Source organism: Marmota monax, unplaced genomic scaffold (assembly GCF_021218885.2).
Source record: "Marmota monax isolate L192 unplaced genomic scaffold, Marmota_monax_Labrador192_F-V1.1 WCK01_AAM20220418_F8-fsc00069, whole genome shotgun sequence".
NCBI lineage: Eukaryota > Metazoa > Chordata > Mammalia > Rodentia > Sciuridae > Marmota > Marmota monax.
Genome location: NW_026695243.1, coordinates 5,203,405 through 5,221,845, shown reverse-complemented (window position 1 = coordinate 5,221,845; position 18,441 = coordinate 5,203,405). Strand labels below are relative to the sequence as shown.

The following is an 18,441-nucleotide window of genomic DNA, read 5'->3' as shown; positions in this document are numbered from 1 at the left end:
AGAAGAGAGGCAGTATATCATGTTAGAAAAGCTGAGAAACAATGAAGCAAAACTTTTCTGAAGAAAGACCTCCAGTATACTAAGGAAGATGCAAAAGAACAGAATCAGGAATTACTCTGAGCTGGTAAGTCCTATTCCACTTCACTCATGTAAATGCCATGGTTATCACACCTGGTGCTGGGATCTCTGGGTTTTCTCATAGCAGTTGGGTGGAGCTTGTAGCAATGAATGTGCCTGAGAAAGGGAGAAAACTGGTTAAAGGAGAAGCTTCTCTCCTTCCTACAAGTCCTGTTCTTAACCTATTCCAATACTGAGGGTCTGTTCCTTGTCAACATTCGGTTTCTCTCTTCTCTATATCCTGGCCCCTCTCCTCTTAACTTCCTACCTATACTTTTAGGACTTTGAGAAGTAGCTGTTTCTGTTCTTTGTGAGAGAAATTTTAGGTGGAGGCAATGGTAGAATGAGTTATGAATATTGAATTTAAGTTGCCAGGGATATTAGAATGAAGGATATATTATTCATAGTTTTTATTTAAATCCAGACTGCATTTTCCCAGACACAGACATATATACACACATTTATTGTTAATTTATTTATTCATCTATTTTGTGGTGCTGGAAATCAAACTCAAGGCTTGGACACCCAAGGTATGGGCTTTACCACTGAGCCATATTCACCATCCCTCCAAGAGAATTTTTAAAATCTGATTGGGGGAGCTGGGGTTGTGGCTCAGTGGTAGAGCACTTGCCTTGCACATGTGAGGCACTGGGTTCAATCCTCAGCACCACATAAAAATTAATAAATGTATAAAAATTAAAAAAAATCTGTTAGGAACTTTGCTATACTTAAAATAATTCAGTCATTTTTCATTGCCAGTATGTTGCAGAAAGCCTAGGTAATAAATGAGGTAAACATCACTTATTCTAGAGACTGAATGGATTCCAAGGAAAATTTTTTCTTTGTATATTTAGCTTAATATAAACATGTAAGCATACTATTCTGTAGCCTGCTTTTTTCCTAAAATTTGTGAACACATTAATATTTCTGCATTATTTAATTTTTTCATAAGTTTAAATAAAACTTTGTGAACAAAAAATAATTTAAATTTATGTCCTTAAAGCTAAGTCCCTGGAATGAGTCAAAAGTTATAAGGAATTTTGAAACATTGTTAAATTGTTGTCTGAAGAAAGAACCAGTTCTCATTCCTATCAAACACATATGCAAGTGCCTATCTCCGGATACCCTTGCCAGCACTGCTATTGCCATTCTTTTTTATCTTTGTCAAGGTGAAATAGTTCAGTGTTTCAATTTTTTTAGTATTTTTACTTTATCTACTAGTGTGCCCAACATTTGTGTAGGAGCTGAAGTAATTTTATAGACAATGACATATCTGTAGTAAGAAAGATGATTTCTCATATCTCAAGTATGATAGCCACTGCCATTTACAAGGACTTTATAATACAGGGAGGAGGAATGACATAGAATGTAAGAATCAAGTTTATGAATCTAATGGAGACCAGATTAGAAGGGATTTAGTATTTAAAAAGAAAGGATATGTGGACTAGAAGGTAATTTCCAAAAGAATTTAAAAAATGGTTTAAGTGACAGCAAAATTGTCAAAATAAGTATATTACCTCCTAAGGTGACATTCTGAAAAAGTAAATTTCATGTTATGAAATTAGATAATAGTATGAAAACACATAAGAATTTAGTACATTGAAAAATAGAAATGAAGTATTTATCTACACCATAAATAGAAATTCAAAGATTAAAAATATGAAGAAAGTTTAGTAACATGGAGCATGGAGAGAAAAGCCCATACATTTACTTAGTTCCTAAAGAAAACGAGAGATTAATGGAGAGGGGCAGCTGTTGGAAGAGAGGCAGAATTAAAGAGATGCACCAGGCTATGATTTAAGAAGCACAACTAACCCAAGCAGAAATTCTCCCTAGAGCTAGGTGCCGTGGCTCAGGCCTATAATCCATCAGCTGGGAAAGCTGAGGCAAGAGGATCACAGGTTCAAAGCCAGCCTCAGCAACTTAGTGAGGCCCTAAGCAACTCGGTGAGACCCTGTCTCTAAATAAAATACAAAATGGGGATGTGGCTCAGTTGTTAAGTGCCCCTGGGTTCAATCCCTGGTACCAAAAGAGAAAACAAGAAAAGAAATCCTCCCTAGACACTTCAAGAAAGTAAATATAAAATCTTTTCTTTATGTTTATATTTATTTATTTTGTGTTGGGGATCAGACCCAGGGAACTCTACCACTGAGCTATATATGCTCCAAGCCCTTTTTTATTTGGAAACATGCTTTCACTGAGTTGCTGGCCCTGCACTTGTGATCCTCCTGCCTCAGTCTCCTGAGTCACTGAGATTACAGATAGGTATGTGCCATTGTGCCCAGCTGTGTAAAATCTTAAAAGAGGAAAACAAACCTTCAAAGAAACACTACAAGAATAACAGCTGATTAGTCTTCAATAATAATCTGACACATACACAAAAGCCAGTGGTAATTATTTTCAATATGCTGGAGAAAAACTTGCAGTCTAGATGTTTATACCCAGTAAAAACAGTTTTTTGTCCTTAACAAGAACAAGGATGAAATACGTATTCAGCTTAGTGAATTTGCCAGCAGACCATCAATAAATGAATTCTAAGTTCAGAGAGAAGGGAAGTGTTTTCAAATGGAAAGTCTGAGATGCCAGAAGGAATGAAGAGCAGAGAATGTGTTACATATGTTCATAAAACTAAATCCAAAAATGTACTTTGAGAATAATAAAGCTGGAGGTAAAATATACAACAATTGCATGTACATTATGAGGGAATATTGTGAGTTACTTATGTTCTTTGAGGAAGAATTGTATATTATAATGTTACACATATTAGTATTATATAAATCATATATATGGATAGATAGATAGACTTCAGTAAGTGTGCATATTAAAAATTTTGAGGAACCAAAAGAAAGAATATAAAATTTCTAGATAAGTAGAACAAAAAGCATATAATAAGGAAAAAGGTTCCAAAAGAAGGTAAGAAAGGGAAAGCGATGGGGTAAGGCAAGACATAAAAGCTCAAAGAATAGCTGAAAATAAATCCCAATATTACTAGTTACAATAAGTACAAAGGTGGTGATACATGTCTGTAATCCCAGTGACTAGGAAGACCAAGGCCATCCTCAGCAATTTAACAAGTCGTCTCAAAAAAAGAAAGAAGTTGGGCTGGGATGCAGCACATGGTTGAAGTGTCCCTGGGTTTCATCTTTGGTACTTCCTTCCCCCATAGACACACAAACTCCAACTTAAAAACAAAGATAAGTGAGGTATGGCATGCCCCTATTCTGGCTTCTCAGGAAGCTTAGGTAGAAGGATCACCTGAGCCCATGAGTTTTGAGACTGGCCTGGGCAACATAAGATCCTGTCTCAAAGAAAAGGGGGGGGGGCGGGGCTGGGGATGTGGCTCAAGGGGTAGTGCGCTCGCCTGGCATGCGTGCGGCCAGGGTTCGATCTCTCTCTCTCTCCCTCTCCCTCTCTCTTTAAAAAAAAAAAAAAATGGGACTATTATAGAGAAAAATGTTAAAGGATATAGAAAAATATAACAAAACACATTCTAAAGAAAACTGGTAAGCTATATTATCAGAATAAAATAGGCTTCATGCAAAAAAGTTACTAGAGATAGAATTATTATTATATAGAGAGAATTTTTTAATATTTATTTTCAGTATTCGGTGGACACAACATCTTTATTTTTATTTTTATGTGGTGCTGAGGATCGAACCCATTGCCCGCGCATGCCAGGCGATGCGTTACTGCTTGAGCCACATCCCCAGCCCGAGATAGAATTATTAACGATAAATATTCAGTTCACCTGGAAGCTTGAATGAGTATTTGCTTATGGATTTAAATGAACCTGGCCTTGAATGAGTCTTATATTTTAAATATAATATAAACATCAAGATTCAATAACTTCAAGGAGAAAACAGGCAAATTTATCATAGAAGATTTTAATACACTACCTCATAGAAGGTTAAACTGAGTTTAGTGTGCCTCAGTTAGACAAACACAAGGATATAAAAGGTGTGAACAGCATCACTTAAAATTTTGCTTTCAAGGGTATATATAGATGCTGGATTCAGTCAGGCCTCATATCAAGCTGATAAACATTGATTCCACTGTACCAAGTTTTTTTTTTTTTTTTTTTTTGTCTTGTTTTACAGTACTAGGAATGCTCTACCACTGAGTCATCCCCAGCACTATTTTCTGAGACAGGGCCTTTCTAAATTTCTTGAGTTGGCCTTAAATTTTAGATCTGACTGCCTCAGCGTTGATTACAGTGTTAAGAAATGGCCTAGCAAGGGGCTGTCAACAACCATCTCACTAGAGAACTGCAGGCCAGCATCTATTCTAACTATTCCTCACTGCTGCCTGGTACCTTCCCCCACACAGAAAATGCTTAAATGTCCAGTGATCATCTGGCTTCCTTAAAGGTAGCTCAGCCTACTTCGAGGCATTCTCCCTATAATTGTCTCTTAGTCATTTGTGGGAACTGCAGCCCCGGGGAGATCCAGAGAGACGAAAAGCAATCAGATGAGAATAGTAGTACTACTACAGGTTCATAGTACATTCCCATGGCAGAGTAGAATCTACAGCAGATGAATAAAGCCTATGGGAATGGTTTATGGGTGAATAATTCCTGAACTACAAATCCCTAATTTTTATCATTCTTGTTTATTTTTATCATTATTTAGTGGGATAAGTTTGCCAAAATCCACTGATTCCATGCCCTCCATAAGCATTAATAATACTCATTTTATCAATGAAAATGATCACAAAAATAGATTTTTCCCCTCTGTATAGTTGCATTTGGTTGGGGGAACTTCAAAGCAGAAAGGTCATTAAATACAAAAGACTTATATCCTGGCTTATGCTCTTAACTTCAGTACTACATTATCTCTTATCTGTTACTTGTTACTACAGTTAAATAGTATGTAAAATTAATAGAAAACATTGAAGGGCTAAATAAATTTAATATATTTATTGTTACTGCCCCAAAAGCTAAAAAGAAAATTTAGCCCCAGTGATAACTTTCTGTTGATTCTGTTTTTTTGTTTTAACCCAGGGGCACTCTACCACTGAGCTACATTCCCAGCCCTTTTTATTTAATTTTGAGGGTTGCTGAGGCTGGATACTCCTGCCTCAATCTCCTGAGTAGCTGGGATTAGTTGTGTGCCACTATTCTGTTAAGAGTGATTTTTTTTTTTTTTTTTTTAACTTATCAAGACTACAGGTTAATTCATGACTATCAATTTAAATTGAAAATTCTTAGAGGAGCTTTATCCAGTTTCCTATTCATGGTTCAGAAAAGGATATCTAAGACAAATAAAAGATTATGGCTATAGTTTCCAAAACTAATAAATGATTGGAAATTACTAGAATAATTTGTTGAACAATTTGAACTACAACTAATATCACTTGGTGAGTATTTTTATAATTTATGTAGGTTTATTTAGAAAACAAGCTACTCACATTATCACTGATTATTTAAATTTTGAATACTACATTTAACTATATGTGACAGTTGTACAAAATTTTCATTTTCACTTACAAGGCCACAAATTTTAAGACTGGTAAGTAGTATACCTTAGGCAGGCATAGTGGTACACACTTGTAATCCCAACTACTTGGAAGGCTGAGGCAAGAGAATCAGAAAATTCAAGGCCAGTCTGAGCAACTTAATGAGACCCTGACACCACATGTAAATAGATAAAGATCCATTGACAACTAAAAAAAAATTTTTTAATATTAGAATGGAATAAAAGGAATTGAAATATACCAAAGTTCTTATATCATACAGGAAGTGATAGAACTAATAATTCATACTTCATTTTTTTTAAAAGTTGATGCATGTTATAAGCTCTTAGGTATACACTGGGGGAAAAGGTAATGTATATTTAATATACTAAGTAGTATAGGGTGAGATATGAATAGTGAAAATAAATTTTAAAAGCAAGAAAGATGAAGCAGGACCTAGAACAGAACAAATAGAAAGCAAAAACTAAGATAATAGATTCAAACTCAAAAATTACTAGTAATTATGTTAAATGTAAATCAATTAAGACAGATTGTTGGTTAGATTTTTTTAATTAATTATTTTGTAGTGCTAAGGATTGAAGCTATGGCTTCACACATGCTAGGCAAGTACTCTACAGTGGGCTGCATCCCCAGCCCTGGTTAGATTTTTTAAAAACTTCTTACTGAAAATAAGAATGTAGAAGTTTTTTTAAAGCAAAAGGATGTCAAGGCATACTACTGCTAGATTTAACAAAATGAAAGATGATATGCTATATTAATATCAGGCCACACAAAAAATAAATCTCATGTAATTTCCAAGGACTGAAATTGACCAGAGTATATTCTTAATGGGAGTACAATTAAACTAGAAATAGAGAAGGTACACATTGTTACTCTAGGAGGTGATTCAATATTTTTCTTATAAATACTACCCCATTAACCTGTAGCCACTGTATCCCATTAAAAAAATCCCAACAGTATTTCTTAGTAGGACTTGACATGCTATATATAAAATTCATTTGGGGAAAAAAATGATTTAGCCAAGAAAAATAATGTTTATAAAACAATGAAAAGATCTTGATTTGCCATATAGCAAATATACTATAAATCTTTTAGAAAAAAAGATAGTGTGGTGTTGCACAGAACACAATATAAAACCCAAAACTTAATACGTGATAAAAATGGCATTATAAATGAGAAAAGTGTAGAATTTTATATTGGAGTAGATTCTATTAGAAAAATTACATATCACACCATGTATAAAAATGTAACTAGTTTAAAACAATAACTATTAATTTTATAGATCTTTATTTATAATGTTTAAGAATCTCTTAGAATCATTAATCCATTTACTTATGCACAAAAGGTGGGAAAGTTCCTTCCATGGCTCTTCTAACTAACAACAAAAAAGTGGCTTCTAAAAATGATATATTTTAATTTGAATATTTTTACTCATGTTGATTAACTAGCATAAAAACCTGTCTTAGTCTATTTTCTGTTGCAAAAACTGAATGCAACAGCTGAATAATTTCTAAAGAATAGAATTGTGGGGGGTTGAGGATGTAGTTCAGTCTTGGTCAATATCCAGCACCAAAAGAAAGAGAATTCTTAAGCTGATGATTCTAGAAGACTGAGAAGTCCAAGAGCATGGTGCTTGTATCTAATAAGAACCTTTTGCTTATATCATAACATGGCAGAGGGCATCAAGTGGTGAGATAGAGTAAGCATGCCAGAGAGAACTCACTTTTATATCAAAGCCACTCCTAGAGTAACCTGTTAATTCATGAATGGACTTATCCATTCATGGGAACAGAGCCCTTATGATTCAGTCACCTCCCAGAAGTCCCTCTTCTTAACATTGCTACATTGGGAACCAAGTTGCTGGCACATAAAATTTGGAGAACACATTCAAACCATGGCAAAATCCTTCAGGTATTATTAAACTTTGAAGTTTGTATATCTCATAAAAGTGTTTTTGGTAATATCTTTTAAAGGACAATTACATGATTACTAAATAAAGAAAAAATTTTCAATGTAGTAGAGGTTTTTCTGTTTCCGGCTTTATCTAAAAAATTTGTTCTGAATAGAAACAGTTGACTATTTAAAATTTTGTCTTATGCATGTCCATCTTGTGTGTATACATTTCCATTAGCCAGGCATAGTGCTGCACACCTGTAATCCCAGGGACTTGAGAGGCTGAGGCTGAGGCAGGAGGATCTCAAGTTGAGGCTGGTCTCAATAATTTAGCAAGATCCTATTCAAAAAAAAAAAAAAAAATCTGTTATTGGTACTGAAAACTGGGAAGACTTGAGGTTTCAAAAACTTAGGATTTCATTTGCTAGATCTGAATCTGAAGGAGAAGTGCCCATAGAAAATTGAAACTTTAAATAAAAGACATTGGATTTTCACAAATCAAAATTGAGTTGATAAAAGGTTTGTAAAACTATAACTTACAATAGGGAAAGCCAGAAGGAAGAAAACTAAAAATTATAAAGGAAAAGTCTGATAAGTTTATATCTAATAGACCTGGTGATGTAAGCCAGACCTTTTTCAATACATTTTATAGATAACCGATGAAGAGACATATTATTTGTTCGTATATTTTTTTCACTGAGTTTATTCATATATGCATGTTTATATATTTTTTTAAATGTATTTTGGAGTTCTTTCATATCCAGGTAAAGATAACTCTTTCTTTTTTATTTCTGCATGGTATGCTAGTTTTCTGAATCCATGGTTTTACTTTTTGAGGTTTGAATTACCCATAGTAAGCCACAGTTCAAAAAGATTATAATAAAAAATTCAAGAAATAAACTAATAAATTTTAAATTTTACGACATTCTGCATAGTTTAATGAAATCTCATCAGCCATCTCTGTCCTACCTAGTATGTAAATGGTCCCTTTGTCCTTAGCATCCACACAGCATATACTACCCACCCACCCATTAGGCACTTAGATTGACTGTCATGGCATCACAGTGCTCGTGTTCAAGTAACTCTTATTTTACTTAATAATGACCCAAAAGTGCAAGAGTAGCAATGCTAGCAATTTGGATATGCCAGTGACAAACCATAAAATATGGCCTTTAAGTAAAAAGGTGAAAATTCTCAATAAGGAAAGACAAAAAAAAAAAAAATCATATGCTAAGGTTGCTAGATGTGCAGTACAATAAAATTTTGAGAGAAAGCCCACATTCACATAACTTACTAAAGCATATTTTTACGATTTTTTTGTTCTATCGTATTAGTAGTAATTGTTGTTAATCTCTTACTGTGCCTAATTTATAAATTAAATTTATTTAAATTTATTTAGGGGTGTGTGTGTGTGTGTGTGTGTGTGTGTGTGTATGAAAAAACTATACATAGGGTTTGGTACTATCTGCAGTTTCAGACATCCAGTGTGGGTGTCCTGGAATGTATTCTCTATGGGTGAGGGAGGAGTGCTGTTACATACCATGGCTTATTTATTTCATTTTCTTTTCATGTACATTTAGATTACTTTCAGTTTCTCCATTTTAAAGTGAAGCATGTCTTAGTATTAATTTTTCTTTGTATTTATAATGATTATTTCTCTTGATTTAAATTTTCAGAAAATATTGTCAGAAATTGTGCATATTTAAATTTTTGATATATACGAGTACTAGAGGTACTTTGCAAACATTAGGTCTACTATTTTACATCCTATCACATGTATGAGAGAGAGAGTACCATTTCCTATTATTCTTTCTCACAGTGGATGTGATTATCAATAACCAGCAAATGCTAGAAAACTAAACAAGAGAAATGTGTTACTTGCTTTCAGGTCAGTTCTGACAGTTGCTTGTGAACAGACTGAAGTTCTCCTGTTTGACCCTATATCTTCAAAGCACATAAAAACACTTTCTGAAGCTCACGAAGACTGTGTAAATAATATCAGGTCAGTATTATAGTGAACATATGAACTTGATAAGTGTGATTCAAAGTGTTGTTTTATAAGTTAGTGAAAATATGTCATGCCTTGTCCCTCAGTGATCCACGTGTGTAAATTGTGATTCTAATTCCTTATAAAGTTTATTCCTTTAATTATAAAATTTACTATTATTTATTTTGGATTGGAATTTTTCTGAAATATACTGTTCACTTCCATGGTGGTTTTTGTTGTTGTTGTTGTTGTTGTTTCTTTTCTCTTTGTATATCAAGACCATCATTATGAACCTCGCCATGTATTATGCTAGTCCTGTAATGCCTTTTGTGCTAATAATCTGTGTAGAATTATGGCAATCCTGTTGGTTAACATTTCTCACCACACCACTACCCCTTAAGTCCAGATGAGGAAGAAAGACATGCATAGAGAATTTCTTTGTAGCATTGTTGAAGCTCCTTATATTCTCATTAATGTGGGAAGTAAATTACAATTGAATGGTTTGGTGGATTAATATGCAGTCATCAATGGTTGTAGAGACTACATAGCAACATAGTCAAATGGTTGGGATGATATAGAATAAAATAATGATAAAATTGTGCAAATATGAAATAAAGCAGAAGAAAAAGATTAAAAAGAAATGCTTTAAAGTGCTAACAGTAGTTTAGTTGGAATGGATGGATTATCTTTAATTTTATAAACTATATGAAATGAGATTGTGTTACTTTTATGATTATTTAAATATTCTATAAATGAAAAAATTGAGGAAATTACTTCTAGTCAAGGTAACATACTGAGTTTTGATATAACCGCTTTGCTCCAAACACAATAGAACAGTAAATTAAAATTAAATAGCACAAAAAATATAGCCAGGTTCTGAAATAATATAAACATTTTTGTGGGCCAGGAATGGAGCACAGATAAACTTTGAGCTGGTCTGAAACCATAGGCCTAATGGGTTTCATTCTAGCATTGATATCTAATGGTTTTGTTGCATTCAGGTAAAAGAATTAAAAATGCTAGTTTTTTGTGAGGCAGGAACCAGAGTCAGAATTAGTACATGAATCCAAGGGTTTAGTTGGAATCTTTGTCTCATTGGTGAAAGTCTGAAAAAAAGGCAAAAGTTCTTTACTAGTTGGTGCTATAGGTTTTAGCTGATAAATACTCAGCCTCATCAACAAGAATTGAATAAAGCCGCTTATCCTATCAGTGACTGAATGTTACGTGTGATATTTCCAATATCTTGAAACTGAAGCCCTGAAATGTCATTATAAACCCTGGCTGTAGACATGGACCCCAAATGGCCAAGTGTAGACACTCTTAAAAACATTAAATAGGGAGACAGAAAAAAGTTAAAAACTTTTCCTACTCTGGCCTATAACCAAAACTCCAAAATTCATGGAGACATCTAAAATTAATATTATAACAGAATCAACCACCAGAACAGGCATTGTCTCTGGATGAAATTAATTTATGGAGTAGTCCAACAAAGTCTTTATTTTAAAAAATAAATTATTTATTTTTTCTTTGACTAGGTAATACATGCACGTGGTACAAAATTCAAAGGTACAAAAGGGTAAACAGTGAAAAGTAAGTCTATTTCCACCTCTGTCGCCTAGCCACCCAGTTTCCCTCCCCAGAGGCAACCACTATTACCAATTTCTTGCTCTTCTTTCTAAGATAGTTTATGCATGTACAACCATATAAATATATACGTACATATATTTTATATAAATGGTAGCATTCTACATTATTATATGCCTTGTCTTTTTCACTGAATATAGAGATCATTCCATATTAGTATCCGTGGGATGATCTTATTCTTTTTAACAGCTGCATGGTATTCCATTGATTGGGAGAAACTTTGAAACTTTTTTTTAGGATGCTCTCAAAGAGAATTCAAAGTTATAAAACAAACAGCTTAAACAAGAACACATCGATGTAGTAAAGAACCAGCCAGAATACTTGGAAATTTAAAATGTAGTTGGTATATTAAAAACTCAAAAAGAGGGAGAGGGGCTGAGAGTGTAGCTAATGGTACAGCACTTGCGTAACATACACAAAGCCCTCGATTTGATTCCTACCATTGAGTAGCAAGTGTATATTTAGAGCTGGCTCAGTTGTAGGGTTGGAAGCCCGATTGTAGGGTTGTATAGCTCAGAGAAAAGAGAACATGCTTAGCGTATGTGAGACCCTGGGTTTAATCCTTAGCACCAAAATTAAAAATAAAAAACTCAGAAGCCAGGAGTGTTGGCACAGAACTGTAATCCCAGCGGTTTGGGAGGCTAAGGAAGATTGTAAGTTTAAAGCCAGCCTCAGCAAAAATGAGGTGCTAAGCAGCTCAGTGAGACCCTGTCCCTAAGTAAAATACAAAATAGGGCTGGGGATATGGCTCAGTGGTTGAGTGCTCCTGAGTTCAAACCCTGGTACCCCCCAAAAAAACCTCAGTAGATGAGATAGACTTTACCCTTTATATGATAGATGAATTAATTAATGAGTTAGAAAATAGTACTAAAAATTTCAGGCACACACGAAAGAAAAAAACTTTTTAAAATGTAAGCAGTTAAAAGACAGCATTAATTGAGAGACTCCAATGTATAGGAAGGATTGCAAAAAAAAGTTTTTCTCAAGGATTGGTGGAAAATTAATTTTATAATGGCATAAAATTTTTAGTATTGGAGAGGGACCAGACTTCTCAAATCAAAAGTTAGCTTTAGGGCCCCTATCGGTGGCGCATGCTATCATTCCAGCGGCTCTGGAGGCTGACACAGGAGGATTGCAAGTTTAAAGCTAGCCCCAGCAATGGCACGGCACTAAGCAACTCAGTGAAACGCTGTCTGTAGATAAAAATACAAAATAGGGCTGGGGATGTCCTGCAGTGGTTGAGCACCTCTGAGTTCAATCCACAGTACCAAAAAAAGTTAGCTTTAGGGCTGAGGTTGTAGCTCAGTGGCAGAACACTTGCCTAGCACATGTGAGGCACTGAGTTCAATCCTTAGTACCACATAAAAATAAATAAGTAAAAAATAAAGGTATTTTTGACCATATACAACTAAGAAAAATATTTTAAAAAGAAAGTTAGCTTTAGACAAAGCAAATTAAATAAAGATAAATCTACATGTTGTGCTGAAACTTGGGAATATCAAAGATCAAGGGAAAAATTTAAAAGCCACTTAGATTAGAAGCCTGATTAAATAAAGAAGCAAAATAATGTTCTGTACCACATTATATTCCAAGTAACTATTAATCCAGATGGAATAATTTTAATTAGGTTAAATGTTATTGTCAATAGCATAAAGAATATAATTTAGAGATTTTTGAGGAGTATATTTAAAACTAAAACTCAAAGCCAAGCATGGTTGAGCAGGCCTGTAGTACCAGCAAGGAGGGAGCCACTGTGGCAGGAGGATTGCTTGAACCCCAAAGATCAAGGCCAGCCTGAACCGCTAAGCAATACCCTATCTCAAAGAGGAATAAAACAAAAACAAAAAAACTGGGGCTGGGGATATAATTCAGTAGGAAGAGAGCTTTCCTAGTGTGTGCAAGGCTGTGAGTTTGATCTCCAGTACTGCAAAACAGTAACAATAATTAAAAAAAACCAAACCTCTGGATTTAGCAATATCCAATACAAATGTAATGTTTGCCACATGTAATTATCAATTTTATAGTAGTTATGTTAAAAAAAAGAGAGACAACATTAATCTTTAATAACATATAACTCAAAATGTCCAAAATATTATCCTTTTAACATGTAATCAAATATAAAAATTATTGAGATAGTTTACTTTCACTTTTTTCATCATGTGACTGACTAATGGCTACCAAATTGCATAGTATAGCTCTAGACAGTGAAAACAAATAGATTGAATATATGGGAGAGTTTTGTTCAGTGTGAAGATATAATATATTAAGACCTTTAACCATGTTTAGGAAGAAGATAGTAGTATTAAGTAATTTCAAATGCTTTAAAATTAATGCATAATTAAATATGTACAATAAAAAACCCTAAAGTGATGGAAATAAAAGTTATAACTTTAAAATAAGCTAAAGGTGGGGAGAGAATATTGAAAACTTGATCATTAGAAGATAGGAAAGCTATAAGAAGTTACAAAAAAAAATTAAAGCAAAGGAAAGAGGGAATAAATGGAAAACAAGTAGAAAGGGACCAGACATGGTGGTGCATGCCTATAATCCCAGCAACTCAGGAGGCTGAAGCAATGGGCCCTAAATGAGGCAGGAGGATCACAAGTTTGAGGCCAGCCTCAGCAACTTAGCAAGACCCTATTTCAAAATTTTAAAATTTAAAAAAATGGGCTGGAGAAGTGGCTTAGTGGTTAAGCACTTCTGGGTTCAATCCCCCATACCAGAAAGGAAAAAAAAAAAAAGAAAGGGTTCCAAAAATATGAATAGTTCACAGTAAATATAATGTGTTGATATTCTTTATTAAAAAACACATAGTCAACAATTTGAATAAAAAACAAAATCATTATATATTCATTTTAGAGATACCAAACTAACCAGAAGTAGATTATCACTATGAGACAGGTGAAACAACAAAGGCATTAATAAGGATAAAACAACAGTACATATAAAAGGAGAAATCTGCCAAAAAGATAAAATAATCATGAACATTTATGTACCGTAAACATAGCTTTTAAATGTACAGAGCAAAACCAATATTAAGAATTACAAGTTTACAGTCATAATGAGAATATTTTATTTTATTTTATTTTATTGCTGGTACTGGAATTGAGCCCAGGGGTGCTCTACCATGGTTTAACATCCCTAATCCTTTTTACTTTTATTTTGAGACAAGGTCTTGCTAAATTGTCATGGCTGTCCTGAACTTTTGATTTCCCTGTCTCAGCCTCACAAATTGCTGGGATTATAGGTGTGTGCCACTGTGCCAAACTATAGTGAAATATTTAAGTTGTTTTATTTTGGGGGGTGGGGGATTGAACCCTAGGGGCATTAACCATTGAGCTGTATCTCCATATCCCTTTTTTTTTTTTTTATATTTAGAGACAAGGTTGCTTAAGGCCTCACTAAATTGCTGAGGCTGGCTTGAACTCTCAGTCTTCCTGTCTTAGCCTCCCGATTACAGGTGTGTGCCACAGTGCCTGGCTTTAGTACAGTTCTAATACTTGTAAATTGACCAGATGAAAACTAGCCTGTAGAAAATTGTTAAATATCCTAAATAATCTTTCCTAGTAAAAACGCAAATGCTGAATATTTTATCCATATGTGTGTGTGTGTGTGTGTTCGCGCGCGTGTGTGCATATACATATATTTTAAAGTATATAGTTGAATGGATAACAAAGAATTCCTCATGCCAAAAATGAATGCAAAGGATTACACAGGTGTTCCACTAGCTTTTAGCCCAGAAGCATCTGCCAAGTGCAGATGACCCGAAAACTCAAAGCTTTTTTAGGGGGAGGGCAAGGACCAGGGATTGAACTCAGGGGCTTGGCCACTGAGGCATATCCCCAGCCCTGTTTTGTATTTTATTTAGAGATGGGATCTCACTGAATTGTTTAGGGTCTCACTTTTGCTGAGGCTGGCTTTGAACTCCCAATCCTCCTGCCTCAGCCTCCTGAGCCACTGGGATTACAGGTGTGCTCCACTACACCTGGCAAAGCTTCTGTTTTGACAAGTATGAGAAGTACAGGGAACAGGAGAATTAATTTTAGGGCCAGTTCAAAATAAAGATTCTAACAGGAAACTCTGCATAAGACACCAAAGAGTTCACTTTCAACATAAAGGCAGTCTGTAAAGAAGCCATTTTGTTCATCTAGACTGGCATTGGGTAAAGTGATGTCAGAAAATCTTCTTTGTGATTATCTTACTATAGACCAATCCTCATGCACGTGTAGGGTCAAAATTCAACAAAGTTTTTCATAAAGCTTAATTTTAAAATTCATATTGAGCAGCAGTGGGCCAAGAATTGCTGAGAGAATTTTGGAGGACTTAAGATGATGGGAGTAAGAGCTGGGCATAATAATGCATATTTGTAATTCCAGCAGCTTGGGTGGCTGAGGCAGGAGAATTACAAATTCAAGTTCAAATCCAGCCTGGGGAACTTAGCAAGACCCTATCTTAAAAAATAAAAAGGAGGGCTGGGCACATAACTCAGTTGGTAGAGTGCTTACCTGGCATGCACAAGGCCCTGGGTTTGATCCCCAACACCAAAAAAATAAAAAGGACTGGGAATGTAGCTCATTGGGTAAAGTACTCCTGGGTTCTATTCTCAGTTCTGCAAAAAAGAAAAAGGGGGGGAAAAAGATGGAAGTAATCACCCCATTCAGGTATCAAATGTAGTCTCAGGACAGGGATAGATTAAGTGATGGTATATTAGAATATAGAGCTCTTAGAAGCAGACCTATGGCTATATGAAAAATTTATATATGATAGCAGAGGCATTACAAATTGATGGGAGGAAAAATAGAAAAGTTTAAATATATAAAACATATGACTTAGATATATAAATAAAATTAGATCTCTGCCTATACCATAAGTGAAAATAACTTCCAGTTAAAGACCTAATTATGAAAGCAAGCCTTTAAAGCTTTGGAAGAAAGTATAGAATATGTTTGTGTCTTAAATGTGAGAAAAGGTTGTTGAGACACTAAGAGCACAAATCAGAAGGATTGATAAGCGCAGCTACATAAAAATTTAAGACTTCATTCTATTTTACTATAGACAATATAACAGTATGAGAAGATATAATCTAGTTAAAGATATTTTCAATATCATACTCAAGAAAGATTAATATCTAGAATAAATAAGACAATAACCCTATAACAAAAATAGAGAATCACATAAGAGAATAAATATGGAAAGATATTCAAATTTACTAGTTGTGGAAATACAAATAAAAATAACAGTGAAGAAATATCAAGTATTGGCAAAGATGATGAGAAATAGGAACTCTTAGATATCATTGGAGTATAAATTGGTAAAAATTACTTTGAAAAGCAGTTTGGCAATATCTTGTAAAATTGAAGATCATTATTTTTAAGAGAATGCACTTGTGAACAAAGGTATGTAAAGAACGGAAAGTTCATTTTAGCATCATTAGTGGTAGAGAAGAGCTAAGAATAATTTGAATGTCCATCAAGAGGAGAAAACATAAATAAATTCTGATATACTTTACAATGGAATACTATACATCAGTTAAATGAACTAAAAGCATCGACATCTGATACATACCTCAGAAATGTTAAGATCAAGGCAGAAAAGCAAATTGTAGAATGAAACTATACAGTGTGATACCATTTATATAAAGTTTGAAAACTTCACAAACATGAGCTTGATGAAAGCATGTGTTTGTTCTGTTTTATTCTAGCACCTAGAACTGTGCCTTATACATAGTGAGTGGGTGCTCATTAAACTTTTACAGAATAAATTGGATGCAAAATAATGTTAAATTATTGCTTGATACATATATATGAATTCATGATATTAAAAACTTGCATGGGGAATAACAACAAATTTTGGATAGTGGTTCCCTCTGGAGAGAGGGAGGGAGGGGAATGGGGTTGGGGAGGGATACACAATATACTTCAACTGTGTTCGTAATGTTAAAAAAACCTGAAATATAACAAAATGTTAAAATTCGATAAAGCTGGGTGGTGGGTATCACAGATGTTTGCTATATTATTAATAATTTTCTCTGTGTTTCTAATATTTTACCATATAAATTTTTCTCATCTCAAAAAGAATAGACTTTATCAAGATGTTTGCCCCTACTCAAAATGACCTTTGACTAATCTGCTGTTAAAATTTGTTCTTTGTCAATGTCAGCTTTCATTTGCTGCTGTCATTATGTGCCTGCCACAGCACCCCATGCCAACGAATTTGAATCTGCTTCTTCTGATCTGTTGAATAGAAAAATGGATTTTGAAGCTTGTTTAGAAATACATCTAACTTAAGAGTTTTCAGCGAGGGTCTGAAGGGGTCTTCTGATGCATGAGCTGAAGTGTGCGTTACTTATTAATAATACTAACTTTTGTTTTTTGAGATCTTACTATAAACCAAACCTTCTGTGAAGCACTTTTTTTTTTTTTTAATTTTGTAGTTACAGATGGACACATTACCTTTATTTTATTTATTTATCTTTATGTGGTACTGAGGATCGAACTCAGTGCCTCACACATGCAAGATGAGCACTCTACCACTGAGCCACAACCCCAGCCCGGGAAGAACTTTTAATACATTATTTTGTTCATTCTTTAGAGTGTTCCTATGTAAGACAGATATTGTACCAGTTTTGAGAAATTGCAACTCAAATAAAGCGACTTACCTAAGGTCATATATATATAGCAGGTGGTAGAAATGAAATTCATATTCAGCTCCATTAGACTACTTCATTGTACTCTTCAGAGATGTGGGCATACATGTTCTTGTTTGGTTCTATATAGTCGTTTTGCACATATTTGGAAATGTCTTCTAGTTCATTTCTTAGTTTTGTAGATTATATATCTTGTGAAATAAAAACATAAGTAGTTGTGGAGATTGTTTTCTGCTACTTCATGTTTTGAGATAGGGTAAAGTCTGTAACTTAAATATGTACACCAATCAGACAGGTTTACTTCTTTCTCAGTCATGTGGACTCAGTACTTAGATTTCAGAGTCCATTCAGCAATTCAGGTCACCCTATTATGAGGGCATAGGGAGAAGCCCTGAAGTCATTGTAAGAATATTTACTAATACCCATTTAAATATCCCAGGCTCTATTTCTTCCACTGGTTTTGTTGCTCTCTTGCTGATTGTTGTATTTAAAACAATATGATGCAATGCAGTGTGTATCTGTGAGAACATGGAATTTTTCTTGTAAAGGACAAAGAATTTCACAAAACCCTAAAAGTGATATTAGAGAACTGGTTAAGTTACATATAAAATCATTGGTAAGTGAGGATTGGATTTAGTTAGACAAATTATCAATTAGAATAAAGAAAAATAACAGAAATAAT

At 34.2% G+C, this 18,441-nt stretch overlaps 1 protein-coding gene across 3 annotated transcripts in view; it reads left to right on the top strand.

Moving 5' to 3' along the window:
- Window positions 1-18,441, top strand: part of Dcaf10 (DDB1 and CUL4 associated factor 10) — a 55,530-nt gene that overhangs the window by 2,077 nt on the left and 35,012 nt on the right. For all 3 annotated transcript variants that reach the window (XM_058578128.1, XM_058578129.1, XM_046457380.2), the window contains exon 2: window positions 9,371-9,484. In XM_058578128.1, coding sequence (XP_058434111.1) covers window positions 9,371-9,484 — 114 coding nt within the window. The remainder of the gene's footprint in view (window positions 1-9,370; window positions 9,485-18,441) is intronic.